The sequence below is a fragment of the Nyctereutes procyonoides genome, unplaced genomic scaffold (assembly GCF_905146905.1).
Source record: "Nyctereutes procyonoides isolate TBG_1078 unplaced genomic scaffold, NYPRO_anot_genome, whole genome shotgun sequence".
Classification (NCBI taxonomy): domain Eukaryota; kingdom Metazoa; phylum Chordata; class Mammalia; order Carnivora; family Canidae; genus Nyctereutes; species Nyctereutes procyonoides.
The window spans coordinates 29,370,683-29,384,673 of record NW_026575043.1 but is presented as its reverse complement, the minus strand read 5'-3'; the positions used below and the strand labels follow the sequence as shown (position 1 = coordinate 29,384,673).

Genomic DNA, 13,991 nt, shown 5'->3' with positions numbered 1-13,991 from the left:
AATTAAAATATAAAAAAATAGGGACGCCTGGGTGGCTTAGTGGTTGAGTGTCTGCCTTCTGGGCTCAGGGCGTGATCCTGGTATCTGGGATTGAGTCCCACATCGGGCTCCTTGCAGGAAGCCTGCTTCTCCCTCTGCCTGTTTCTCTGTCTCTCTCTCTCTCTGTGTGTCTCTCATGAATAAATAAAATTCTTGAAATATATATATATAACTTATCAATATTAAAATAAAATATATAATTAAATAATCATAATTATAATACATATTAAAATATTCAATAATTAAAATATAATTAAAATAAATAAAATAAATATAATTTAAATGTAGTTTAAAATGAAGAGTTAAAATAATATAGAGGAATAAATTATGATTTTTTTCATTTTTGTTTTTTGTCTGTGTTTTCTGTTGAGAATTTGTAAAGCAATCTTAGTCTTTCTCTTGTTGATTTATATAATTTAAATATTGGAAATCTTCCCATTTATGCAGTCGTATCAGTGGCATCTAGCATCATGGTTATTAAATTCTGGAACACAGGCTACTTTTGGGTCTTCAGGGTTACACTTTTTCTTCCTCTGGCATCATTTTTGGGATATCCATTCTCAAATGTTTCTCCCTCAAGACCCTGTGCACGTGCGTCTCCAGGGGTGGCTAATGCACCCTGGGGCCCCCGTCCCACCCTGCATCACCCTCTGGCACTCCCAGGGCTTACCGTTCCTTTGCTGATGATAAAGAAGGTGTCCCCTCTTGCACCTTGCCTGATGATATATTCCCCATTCTCATAGTGGGTCTGAAAAATAGAAGCAACAGAAAAAAAAAATTATGAAGGGAGTAATATAACAAACTGTTCCATCTCTTCAAATATCAACTCTGCAAGGATGCGTTCATCCTGATAGAGTTTTACCCAAGCCCAGAACTCATCATGATTCAAGAATGAGTAATAGTCAATGGATGAAATAATTATGAAGAAATTATTTTGATCATGCTCATGTTTAAAACTATTTGTTAATGCCATTTTTCTGGGTGATTATATTCAGATCTCTAAATTCATTCATTTTAATATTTCTATAAAAATATTTTCTCCCCTCGGAACCAAAACCGCAGAGCTGCTGTTAATTAAACTGGTCTTTTTTGTATTATTTTGTCATTCTCATTTGGTTTTAGTATTCTTGTAATGATAGGCTTTTTTTTTTTTTTAGAAATTTGGTATCTAAAGATCTTCATTTTGAAACCAGGTTGATTTTTAGTGTGAGTTAGCTGGCCCTAGTTAGTTTTTAAGGCACAGCTTTGTGCTCTAATGTCCTTGCTTCAGAAATTTAGATTTGGCCCGGTCAGATGGAATGTCTTCATTTTATGGACTGAATTCTGGTCTAGCATCTGCGAGCTCATCAACTATCAAATAAGGAGAGCAAGGAGCAAACAAGGTAAGGCTACAAGAGGATTATAGCAGTCAGTGTGCCAGTTCTTGGATTTGGACACAGTCAGTAGGTCTATTCCCAGGGTGAAGATTATTTCTGCAGCGAACAAAAGTAATTTCTATAAGGCGAGGTCGGACAAAGTGTATGGCTAGCTCAAGAGATAGAACAGAAAAATGAGACTGCACCATCTGGCCACATTCTTCTCTGCAGCTTAGCAAGGGAGCCATTTTTGAGAAAGAAAACAATCCTTTATACACTCCTTAGGAAATAAGACTTCATGGTTTGCATGCAGTAGCCATCAGGCCAACGGCTGTGATTTATCCTTATACTTCAATACCATGTTCCTTAATAATGGTGTCTATTCACTTATTTAAAATGCCTTTTGTTAGTATTTGAGATTGAGAACACCCATAATTTTCTTTGCATATCTAGAAAATTAACCTACTACCTAATCTTACTTTTTTTTTTAACTTGGAACAAGTTTTAAAAAATAAGATTACAGAATGCATATTCTTCAACTGATTTATTTCATTTAACAAGATATCCATGGCCCCTTATCACATCTTGCTGTTTGGGAGAGGAAGGATCTTTGCGATATACAGATGTGAAAAACAAAACTCACAAGAGTCTTCTTTCAGGTATCAATTCCACAAACATTTCCCTGTGCCTCTGAGTCAGGCCTGGTTATAGGCATCAGTGATACAAAGATGAGATACAAAAATCTCAGAGTAGCACCATCCACTGGATCTTTCTCCAGGGGCGGCAACTTTCAACTGTCTAATATGAAGTTCAACTGTCCAATATGCATATTCAACTGTCCAATATGCTGTATTGGACAGATATGCCATCCAATACAGCAGCATCCAGCCACATGTGGCTACTGACCAGTAAAATGTGGCCAGTGACTAAGAAACTGAACGTTTAAGTGCATTTGAATTAACTTAAATACTCACACATGGCTAATAGCTACTGTATTAGCACCGGTAGTAGCTAAAGCAGACAGAGGAGGGGTTACAATCTGTAGTCATAGGGGAGGGGGCAGGCCGAGGCATCTTTCCCACTCTCTATGAATGGAGCTCTATTAGAATTCAGGACTCTTCCCTCCCCTTCCCCGTGCTGCACCAGGGGAGGTGGTATGGCTTACTTGACTGTTTCACATGGAAGTCATCAGCTAGGTGTGCTTGCCTCAGCCCCTAGTCTGCCAAGTGGAGGTGAGCGCCCCACAGAGGTGGACATTCTCTGTGGCTTCCCCAGGACAAGCAGAATGTCCTGCTGGGCTTCTGTCACAGGACAAGTACATCCACCCAAATACAGGGCCCAGTGTAGGAAGCCTATTCAGCTCTGACACCTAAGCCACATCACCTAGCCTAGATTTGTATCATTAGTAACAATAGCATATTAGTTCTATTTCCTTTAGTCTCTGTCCTATTTCTCACTTGTTTCCTAATCTAAAACCTCTCAAAATCCCCCCAAACAATCCAGTGTGCAAATGCTACATTTTATGTTGGTAGGGCTTATGTACTGTCTATTGTCTCACTCTTTCCCCAGGGCTTCCTCATGGAGGAGATTCTTTTTTTTTTTTTTTTTAATTTATGATAGTCACAGAGAGAGAGAGAGAGAGAGTCAGAGACACAGGCAGAGGGAGAAGCAGGCTCCATGCACTGGGGGCCCGACGTGGGATTTGATCCCGAGTCTCCAGGATCGCGCCCTGGGCCAAAGGCAGGCGCCAAACCGCTGCACCACCCAGGGATCCCCATGGAGGAGATTCTTAAGCTCCAACAGAAGTATGAGGAGCAAGTTAACTGGATGTTGAGCAGGAGAAAGCCTCTCCGAAAAGAATTAGCAGATTATGCCCACATAATGGTAGCAGCAATACTATTATTTTGGAAAAAGTAGAAAAATGCAAATAAAAAAGCACCAAACTTTGTTTCCAGGCCCACAGTGGGTATCATACACACACTGGCTGCACCCTCAGAATATATCCAAAACTCAAGGACTCCCCCATCTGCTGCTATGGCTGCCATGTTCTCCTGCTCAGTCCATGAAGCTACCTCCTGACTGGCTATCTGCTCCTACCTGACCCCTTTGGTCCCCCTTCCCATCTAGCAGCCAGGCAATTCTATTAACACACAGCACCTGTCCATCCCATGCTCCTATCCTTTCAGGAGACCCTCTGTGCCCATGCGCACTAAAGCCCCACAGAGGGTACATGGTACTAAGAGCTTCTGCTCTTTTCATGGACCTTGACCTTGCCATCCACTTTCTTCCCTTGTGCTATGTCTGTTCTCTTCATACCACTTTTCTTGATGTTCCTTGAACACCCAGGTCCATTTCAGGGCCTCTGTATAAGTTCTGCCCTCTGCCTGAGATGAACTTCTACCCCAGAGGGCTCAGAAGTGATCTCAGGACAGGAAGATTAGTGGAGAGCTGAAAAACAGGAGCGTGGGCATCCAGGAAGGCTGAAGGTAAAGGAACCAGAGAGCAGGATTACCAGTCCCTGCCAAGAGCTGGAGCCATGGTTTCTGATAAGGAAGGACCCATTGGCAACCCCAGTCTAGTTCACAGGGAGTCTGACCTCTATCCTCTCTCCCTTCTCGTATCCCACCAAGGCTCCTCATTAGCTGAGGTCAGCTGAGATGGGACAGAGGGCCTCCCATTTAGATCAGCCTCTGGGGAGAGAGGAGGACCCAGGAAAAATGAAAAGCAGGCCCAGGGGCAAGTGGAATGCATCAGCCTCCTGTTTAACCAATCATTCACTCACCTTTCAACTCTCATCCACTAGAGGGTCAGCTCCAGGAAGGAATTTTTACGCTCCCTGTTGTCTCCCTTGCACCTAGCAGAGCACCTGGGTGTTCTCTAAATACTCATCAAGCAAATGGCTTATGTGGTAAATGCCCCATATGGCAAGGGCTCTCTCCCTTCTTCCACTGGTTTGCCCTCACTAGTTCCAGGCATCGCCACTGTGTCAGAGGCAAAGAAGGGCAGCCTTTCCCCTTACAACTCTTTCTGGGGCAGGAACACCAGAAGCCCTGGCAATTGTCCCCTCCTCAGAGGGTCTCCTCTGAGTCATGTATCCATTCTTAAACGAATGTCTGACGAGGTGAATTGGAGTAATTCAATTTACTCCAATGATTTTCATTGCTTGAGGTCATCCCCAATGGTGCCCAACAAGAAAACCACTCAAATGAAACCAAACCTATAGCAGTGGGACAATGGGTAGGAACCACAGAGGCACCCGAGAGGGTATCTACTTCATGGATTGACCTGAGCAACCTCTGAAGGGTCAAGACTCAGATGGGGGTGGGAGGCCAGACTGTCAGAGGGAAGTCATGCTAGCAGTCTTCACATCCCCATTAAGCTGTGGTAAAGCAGAGGGAGGCAGCAACCCTGAGAGATCGTCCAGAGTATGTAGAAGGAGGTCCCTGGTGTCAGCTGGCACCTCAAGACAAGGAGGCAGTATGTCTGGGTCCAAGTAGCTCCAAGGTGGAATGGGCCACCCAGTGGGCAGGGGGTACCATGTCTGGAGTACACATCAGCCTAGGTAGGGTGAGCAGGGGCCAAGCCATCAGAGAAGGGATGGAGGTGGTGTCCAAGGATGCCCGAGGGTGAATTTAGGGCATCTTCCAGCCTTGAGATGCTGTAATTCTCTGACAGGTTGTATTTCACAAAGACAGCCGCCATAGTTTCCATTCCCTGAGCTCTCCTGCATGGAGACTTGGCCATCCTCCCATTAAGAGCCAGAGTCCGACTGTCCTCCCCTTGAAACCATGCTGGCCTTAGCTGCTCCTCTGTACCAAGAGCCTGAGTGGAGGCGATGCTGTGTGACTTGAGAGGTTATCTCAGAAAAGGCTTTCCAGCCTCCACTGGTCCTCAGGGGTTTCCATCCTGGAACCCAGCACCATGCTGGGAGGGGCCTGAGCCACACCTCGGGGTGACGTGCAGATCTGGTTGGCGGTGCCACCCCCACCCAGCCTGAGTCACCTCAGTCACTGCAGTCAGCACAGAGACACAGGAGTGGGGGAGACTCCCAGCAGGGTTGAGTCTCAGCATCTTACTATCCCCATTCAGAGTCCCCAAATGTCATGGAGCAGAGAGCGGTCATGCCTATCGGGTCGGAATTCTTAACCCACAGAACATAACGAGCACAAGCAAGTGGTTCTTCTCTTCCATGGCTACACCCTGTGCTGGCTGCTACCTGGCAATGCAGGGGGCTGCATCCCAGCACCCGGACTCCACCTGTGGCTGGAGCCCCCATCCAAGGTCTCATAGGAGAAGGAGGGGGAGAGTCCAGGACACCCTGACAGGAACATCCACTGTCTATTTAATTTGTGGAAATTATCTAAGGCCCCTCTACTTGTTATTTTAGTTGACCTGCACAGGCATTGAGCACACGTATTTCCAGGCCGTGTAAGATCACAGAACTCAGGTCCAGGGAAGAGCCTAGGAGATGGTGGGCAAAGGTGGTGCCAGTTGGCCAAAGATGGTACCAATTGGCCACATAAGCCCATAGAACTCAGGCAGAGAAGAGCCTAGGGGATGGTGGCCAAAGGTGGTGCCGGTTGGCAAAAGCTAATGCCCACGGTGCTGTAGCCCCAAGACTCGTGACTGTGCCATCCTGAAATGTTCAGTTTCATGGTTTTTTTGCAGGTCACTTTGCAGCTCTGCCATTTTCTTCTTTCACGTTAAATCAGAAAAATACAGCATTTAGGAGGAGTGGAAACCTTAGCAATTAGGCAGATTCCTTTAAAAGTTTCCACAGTCGTTAGGATGAAAGCCAAACTGCTTCACACCGCCTGTGAGGCCATAGACCGTCTGCTCCGTGTCACCCTTGCCCACCTCTGCTCTCTCGTGCTCACTCTGTCCTCCAGCCGTACCACAGGACCCACCCTGTGGTTCCCTTTCTCAGTTGTGCCATGCTCCCTTCCCCTGCTGGGCCCAAACCCCGCTGATGTACCCCACTGCTTCTTGCCTTCCCACAGCCCAGCCTCCTTGTCTTTCCCATCGCAGCCTTCCCGGAGTTAGCACTGCCTCACCCCAAACACCCCCTGGCCTAAGCCAGCTCTCTCCATTCTGTGATTTGACAAAGTCACATAGCTTATTTCATTGCTCTTTGCTGAGCTTGAGAGTATTTGTAGGGCTTTTGGTTGTTGTTGTTTGGGGTTTTTGAAAGAATTTTCATGTATTCATTTGAGAGAGAGCGAGAGCGAGCAAGGGAGGAGCAGAGGGAGAGGGAGCAGCAGACTCCTTGCTGATCAAGGAGCCTGATATGGGCTTGATCTGGATCCCAGGACCCCGATACCATGACCTGAGCTGAAGGCAGATGCTTCACCGACTGAGCCTCCTCCCAGCACCCTGTAGGACTGTTGTTAGTAATGTTTTCCCCCATATTTTAAATCTGATTTAAAGCAAGTGTCGCATCTGGTTCTGTCCACCGTACCATCCTCAGCATCTAAGGCAGAGCTGGAGACAGAACCAGGACTTGAGAACAGTCCTTACAGGAAGGCAGTGGCCCTCCTTCACCTCCGGCTTCCAAGCACCGCTGCGTGCACCCGTGAGAAAGGCCTCGACCTCCGACACACGTGCCAAGCCAGCTGGCTCTCACGGTGTGGGCTGTTGACGCCCTGGCCCAAGCCTGAGCCACCTCTTGGATTTTTCTAACTCCCCCAGCTGGTCTCCCTGCTTCAGCCCTTGACCCATTGCATCTGTTCTCTCTGCAACCAATGTGTACCACCTTGAAATCATTCTGCTGCTTCAAGACTTCCAGGGGCTTCTTGCTGCAGCTGAAATCATAAACAATGCACTACGGTCTATAAAGTTCTCTACATCCGGCTCCCAACCGCTGCCCCATCCTCAGGCCTCCCTGACCTCGCCCACACTTGTTCTGTTTTGAAAAGGTTGGCTTTTTTTTTTCCTTGTGCCTTGGACTCACCAGACAGGACCCATCCTCAGGGCTCTGCATTCAAGAGGGACTGTCTTAAACATTCTCCTCAATGGCCTTGTTCTCATCGTTGGGTCCACACCACTCTGATGCGGTGCCTTCAGCTCCACTCACTCTCTGCCCTGTATCCCTGTCTGTCCTGTGTGCTTCTCCTCTGCTGCTGCCAAAATGTCACCAGACACTTGACTGACTGCCTGAGGACCATCACAGCTACCAGCCACAGCACAGCTGAGCCCTTGGGAGAAAAGCCCTTCACGCCTCCAGGATCAGAAATTATCTATTTTCTTTGCTCTCTGGTCTCCTCCCTGTTATGTACCATTCAGGAGATTTAGGAGATTATATAATATCTATAATAATATATTATTTTATAATTATATATAATATATTGTATATTATATATGTTAATATATTATATATTAATATAGCATATTATATATAATACATAAATCATGTATAATACGTAATATATGTATAATATATATTTTTTAAAACTTAAAAATATATATAAAGATATTTTAAATATACCATTCAGAAGATTTAGGAGATTATATAATATATATTATATATATTATAATACATAAATCATGTATAATACATACATAATATATATAATATATATTTAAAAAAATAAAAAAAATATATATTTTAAAGATATTTTAAAGATTTTATTTATTTATTCCTGAGAGACACAGAGAGAGAGAGGCAGAGACACAGGCAGAGGGAGAAGCAGGCTCCCTGCAGGGACCTGATGCGGGACTCGATCCTGGGACCACGGGATCATGCCCTGAGCTGAAGGCAGATGCTCAACCACTGAGCCACCCAGCATCTCTCAGAGATTTTTATATTATAACTACTGTTTCACTTAGAACAATGCCTAGCACAAAGGAGGCATCCACTTCTGCACCTAAAGGACAGATTTGGTCCAGATGTCTTCATTTTGAATGGAAAAGCCGAGTCCTAAATCCTCAAGTAGAGGGATGGATAGAGGAAGAGCCCCCCCTAGCATGTCTAAACGTCAGCAATCTAGCGCCCCCGAGGCAGTCCCTTGTGAGTGAGGAAAAGCCAGTCTTCTCTTTGCTACTGGAAAGAAGGGGCTGTAGCTTCGACTGTTAACACGTGCGTCTCTAGAATCTCAGAACCCAACACTGGTATGTCGATGTCCACTGAGACGTCTTGAAATCTTCCACCTCCTTGCTGACTCTTGGTAGGAGACCCATCCGCATGACCCCTCTCTGCTTTTCAGATCAGACCCCATTACTCATCCCAAATATGCTGTAGTTTAGCTGCTGGTTTCCTGTTCAGGCCCCCTGCGACACATGATCTGGATCTCTGTTAACATGGACTAACACACGAGGTATGGTTCAAAGTAAATTCTCACCCATATTATTTCAGCCAGAAAATACATCAATTATCTCCCCTTATACTTGAGCTTCAGATTGGAGTTGCCCTTCACTGCTCATCAGAGCACGGAACAGCTTTTAATTGGCACCGTCCTCACGATGAAGGTACAGGGACCAGTATGGTACTTGGTTCTGATTAGCATGACAGCTAAAGCATGGACCACATTCACGCCTCTGCACATCTGACAAATGCTTCGAATAGGGAAAGACACTTGGAAAATTAGTGAGTTAAGAGCAGTAACAGTCTTGAGTCATGATTCCTGCCTCATTTTTTTCAGAGGATAGTTTTGTTTTTTTGTTTTTGTTTTTTTTTTTTTCTTTTTGATCTTAGAGGAACAGTAGGACATTGGGTAGAAGAAAAACGGACTAAAAAATCCTGGCATCTGCCTTTCTGGATCCTAAATCAGTGACATCCTCAAAGGAAATTCTTCCCTCTTCCTGATACGTCAGACTTATTTCAAAGACCAGAGCTCTTACTGGAGAGTTAGATCACCAAACAGCCCAATCAGTCAAAGAAAACCATGCCGGTGAGGTAGTCAAGCACCAAGGTCTTTCCTGGTCCAAGACTTCCCTATTTGGTAAAACTCTGCCCATCAGAGATGTCCGGGCTGACATGGCCCACAGCTGGTCATCACAGGGACGCGCAGCTTCCCACAGGCTATCCTCGACTGCCGGTGGGGTGCAGTCTCAAGTCTTTGAGGGACTCTCGTGGAGGAAATAATGGCATCTGTAAACCAGGATTTTCTCCCTCTCTTCCCCAGTCCATTGTCCCCATATGGATTTCATCACAGAACTAGTGCCCTACGAACAATGGACGGGATTTCTCCTCCAAGTACATCTTCATCAATTGGCATTTTGCTCTCAGAGCTCGATGATTATCAAGAGGGCATGTTCTTTTATGAAGTGCTTCCCTAGACGATATTTTGACCTCGTGAGGGCTGCGAGTTTTACTTACTCTCCTTTCTAATCTCTGAAGAAAAATTATCTTTTCCTCACACCACCATTCACAAGTTAACCAAACTCCAAACGAACAAATCAAAGCCTGGAACATTTTTTCTTTTCATTCATTCATTCATTCATTCATTCAAATATTTTATTTATTTATTCATGAGAGACACAGAGAGAGACACAGAGACACAGGCAGAGGGAGAAGCAGGGTCCCTGTGGGGAACCTGATGCTGGACTCGATCCCAGGACCCCGGGGCCAAAACCTGAGCCGAAGGCAGACACTCAACCGCTGAGCCACCCAGGTGTCCGGGAACACTTTTTCCAACAGCTTCCATTAACACCACCGCCATCCTGTCCCAACTGACTGGACATCTGGGATATACATTTCTCTATTACAGATTTTTTTTTCCTACTTCAATGCCATGACTTGCCTTCCACTCAGGGCATCTCTAATTTATAATCTCTCCTTTTTAACACTTCTTGGGCTGGACAACAGATTGGCTCCAAGGCTGCTTGAACTAACCTGCAAAATCCTCCTTCACCAAAGCCTAAACTTCAGATCCACATGAGAGACATGTGGACCTCGTTAGGGGTTTGGCCATTCACCAGTTTCAGCCAATGTCCTCTACCACTGCCTTCTACGAATGAGACCTGGCACTTGGCACCGAAGCTACAGAGATACTCCAGATACAGTCACTCAGTCAAGACACAACACAGCATGTGTTTAAACAGGTCCTCACCCTGACCCCAAGGACTGTCACGCCGCCTAGGGGGAGGGGCTGACTAACAGGGCCCCCAGAGAACCAGACACCTTGGTAGAAACCCAAGTTTAGGTAGAAAAATGTGGCTTTCTCATCAGTACCTACCGCTCAGACTTCTGGATAGACAGCCTGCCTATCAATGCCCCTCAAAGCATCACACCAGCCTAGCTCACCGAGACATTTTAAGACACAAATACCAGGCATGGGCCATGATTATGAGTCTGAGTCACTTTCATCACTGGGGATCTTTGTCTATGCAGCCGTCCCTTGGCACATTCCTTGATGCCCTTGATGAAACATTCCTCACTTGCCTGAGACACTATTTATCAAACTCCTCCACTTTGAACTTCGCCTTAAGGTCCTGAGATATATTCCAGCTGCTATGGACTTAGGTTCTGTCCTTACCACCTGAATCACTAGATTTCCATCTGCCTTGATGGTGCTATAAGGACCCTGTCTTGACTGAGGCATCCACAGTGCTTGAAACCCAAGGATTGATGTATAAGTCAGCCTGATGGCACTGGGTCAGAGACACATTGTGGGAACAGACCACGCAGGCCTGTGTGTAGTCCTGACCCGCTGTGTGGTCAGATCCTGAGGACATCTCGACTTGGAAATCAGCCTTGCCCAAGCCAGGTACTGGGGCAGATTCTTCCACACTGATGTAAAGGACAGGTGTAAAATCCCTGGGACAGTCTAAGCTTATCTTAGAAAATTAATTCATGACTCATGCCTAGATGTATCAACCCAATAGGCTGTCTGAAAATCAGAATTAAGATCCCCTGCAGTGCAGACAGCCCAGATGTAGCTTTTTAAAAGAACTAACAAGATGATCACCATGAGGAACAGGAATTACTGGCAGTTTTGGGTCCTCATAGAGTCCAAAGGTGTCTTGAAATCTGCTTAGTGGATTACAAGCAGCAAGTCTTGTTAAATGGAATAGAATGGAAGATGTCAAATACATCACAGAAGGTGAAGATGGTAGGATTTATTAAAGTTTTATATGTGCGTGTATACAAAAACTTAGGTGTGCACCAGGCCCCCATGTAAAATCCGTTCCTTACTACCCAGACACCCCCGTTTTCTTTCTTTACACAAGTCACAATATCTTCAGAATAGGGAGGCATCCTGACTACCATACAAAGTCACCTTTAGTACAGACATTAGTGTTGAATTTGTGTTTTAACTGTTTCACTTCTGAAAAAGTGTGAGTTGAAAGTATGGGATCGTCTTTGAAAGGATCTATGGTTCGCACTGAACAAAACCCGCTCCCTCCTGCAACCACAATCTGACAAAAATGCAACCATTTACATGTATAGTTTTGCATATCCAAGCGTCCAACTTTCCAAACTAACATTTGGCATCTCCCATCGTGCAATAAAACTGCATCGGTTTGGCTGAGCTGACAGTGAGTACATTCTTGAAGCATTTGCGTCTTTGCTGGTCAAATCACATCACCATCCGCTGAGCCTCTTGCACACTTCCAGACCTCATGATTCAAAGACAGCTGTTGACACAGCAGTGACCACCTGTACTCCCCGCATCTTCACCCCAAATCCTAGACGCAGGAGGGAAAATCTGAGCTGGAATTCCAAAAACGCCTGGCTTTTATCTGATGTTCAGCTGAGCTCTTCAAGGACATTTCCCGAATGGATTTTCAATCTCTGTTTCTACCATGACAGATCTGCGATGGGAACGCATCCATCCAACGAAAAGACTAAGAGTGAGCGATACCAGGATGGGCACACAAAACATGCCAAAAATCTCCAAAGGGCACAGTTCCTCTCTGAGCTACCCATTTCACGACAGAATAAAACTGTTTATAGAGTAGACACGCAGGCATTCCCATCCCACATAATTAAACTATAACTCAAATTTCACAATTTGATCTGTAAAGGTAATTAACTGCGGCAGAACTTGGAAACTGTTTGCTCTGACAGATTATAAAATGTGTCCCAGGAAAGCACCCAATTTAGTATCTCAGAGTCACCATCTGAAGTATAAACACGTTTTGAAGTTTCAAGTAGAATAAACACGGTACTCAAAAAAGGAAAAATAAAGTTTCTCATGAACCCCGTAACAAAAGTAAGTGGAGTGAGTCAGGGGTACGTAGAACTCACTCAACGTTTTACTTCCTTAATGGGCTTTTAAAACAAACATTTTGAGAAGACGCTCTTCTGTTTAAAGGGGGTCTTGAGCCTCTGAGGACAGAAAGGAAAGAAAGCCAAGAGGATTTAGACTAATCGAGGGAGGAAAAGGGTCCTTTATATACTGGAGGATGTAGTTCTCGCCTCGAGGATATTTGGTTTCTGTCTAGACGGGTTTGAGAGGGGTCTTGCTCAGAGCTGGGGTCTTGGAATCATGTATGCTCCTCCCCCTTTTCTGCTCCACAGTATGCTCTCTAACTGGGAGACAAAGGGATGAAAGCTGCTTCTGGAATGTGAAATTAATTAGTGTGCTCACTGGAACTAACACCAGAGCGAGACACAATATCTTTAATAACCAGTACTTGAAGAACACTGTCCAAACAGAAAGGTCATGTGCTGGCGATGGGTGCTGGGAACCTCCTGGAGCATGGGGACTTGCGAGGGCCTTAGCAGTAAGCTAGGTAGCGGTCAGGGGGCTCCCCGGGGGGCTCCTGGAAGCACCGTTATACTGACTGGTACAACAGAATTTCAGTGGGCTAACAACTTGCGCAAACCCGCTGCACAGAAGCTGTAAAAATACTCTTCCACCTTCATCTCCCCCACTCGCCCCTCCTGCACACATATTTTAGGATTTCTGGACTCAGAATGAACATCTTAACTGGTAACGGTAATGGTAGTGAAAAAAAATAAAATTAAAAAATTTTAAAAAATAAAATGGTAATGGTAGTGGCAGTGATGGAATCAAGAATCACATCTTAAAAAAAAAAAAAAAAGAATCACATCTTCCCAGAACTGGAAGGTAGACTCTTTTCTTGGCCTGCGATCCTGGCTGGGAACAGCCTTGTGGCAGCTGATGGGGTTCAGGAAAAGCTACCCCAAAATACGGCACCTCGAGTTCAGGATGACACAGGGGATACTTTAAGCTGCAGGAATCTAGGCAAACAGCAAAAGCAAGGAGGTCGTCCTGACCTCTTCCCTGACAGAGGTGACAAAAATCCTCATGTAGAAGGTGCCCTCCCCATACCCAACAGGAAGGAGAATCCTGACCTCTGAAGACAAAGGGATCCTGAGAAGAATCCTAACCAGCGGCCTTCTGTTTCTCCGTTTCCTACGCTCACCTCACCGTCTTGGACCTATGCCTTTTCTCCATTCAAACCCACCCTCAGAACACTCGGGTCCAATGGTTTCCTTGGGCCTTCCTTTGCATATGAAGGCTTCCATGTCAAGAAACACGTATATTAAATAGATCTGCATGTTTTTCTGTTTGTCTGTCTTTGCTGGTTTAATTTTCAGGCCCAGCCAGGAACTCTAAGAGGGCTGAGGAAAAGTTCTCCTTCTCCTACATAGCTAAGAAAACAGCACCATGAGGAGTGTTCTTGGTG

The 13,991-nt window shown here is 45.4% G+C and overlaps 1 protein-coding gene across 4 annotated transcripts in view; it reads right to left on the bottom strand.

Moving 5' to 3' along the window:
* The window catches only part of PRKG1 (protein kinase cGMP-dependent 1), a 1,197,536-nt gene that overhangs the window by 219,176 nt on the left and 964,369 nt on the right, over positions 1-13,991 (bottom strand). For all 4 annotated transcript variants that reach the window (XM_055322712.1, XM_055322713.1, XM_055322711.1 and 1 more), the window contains exon 6: positions 710-787. In XM_055322712.1, coding sequence (XP_055178687.1) covers positions 710-787 — 78 coding nt within the window. The remainder of the gene's footprint in view (positions 1-709; positions 788-13,991) is intronic.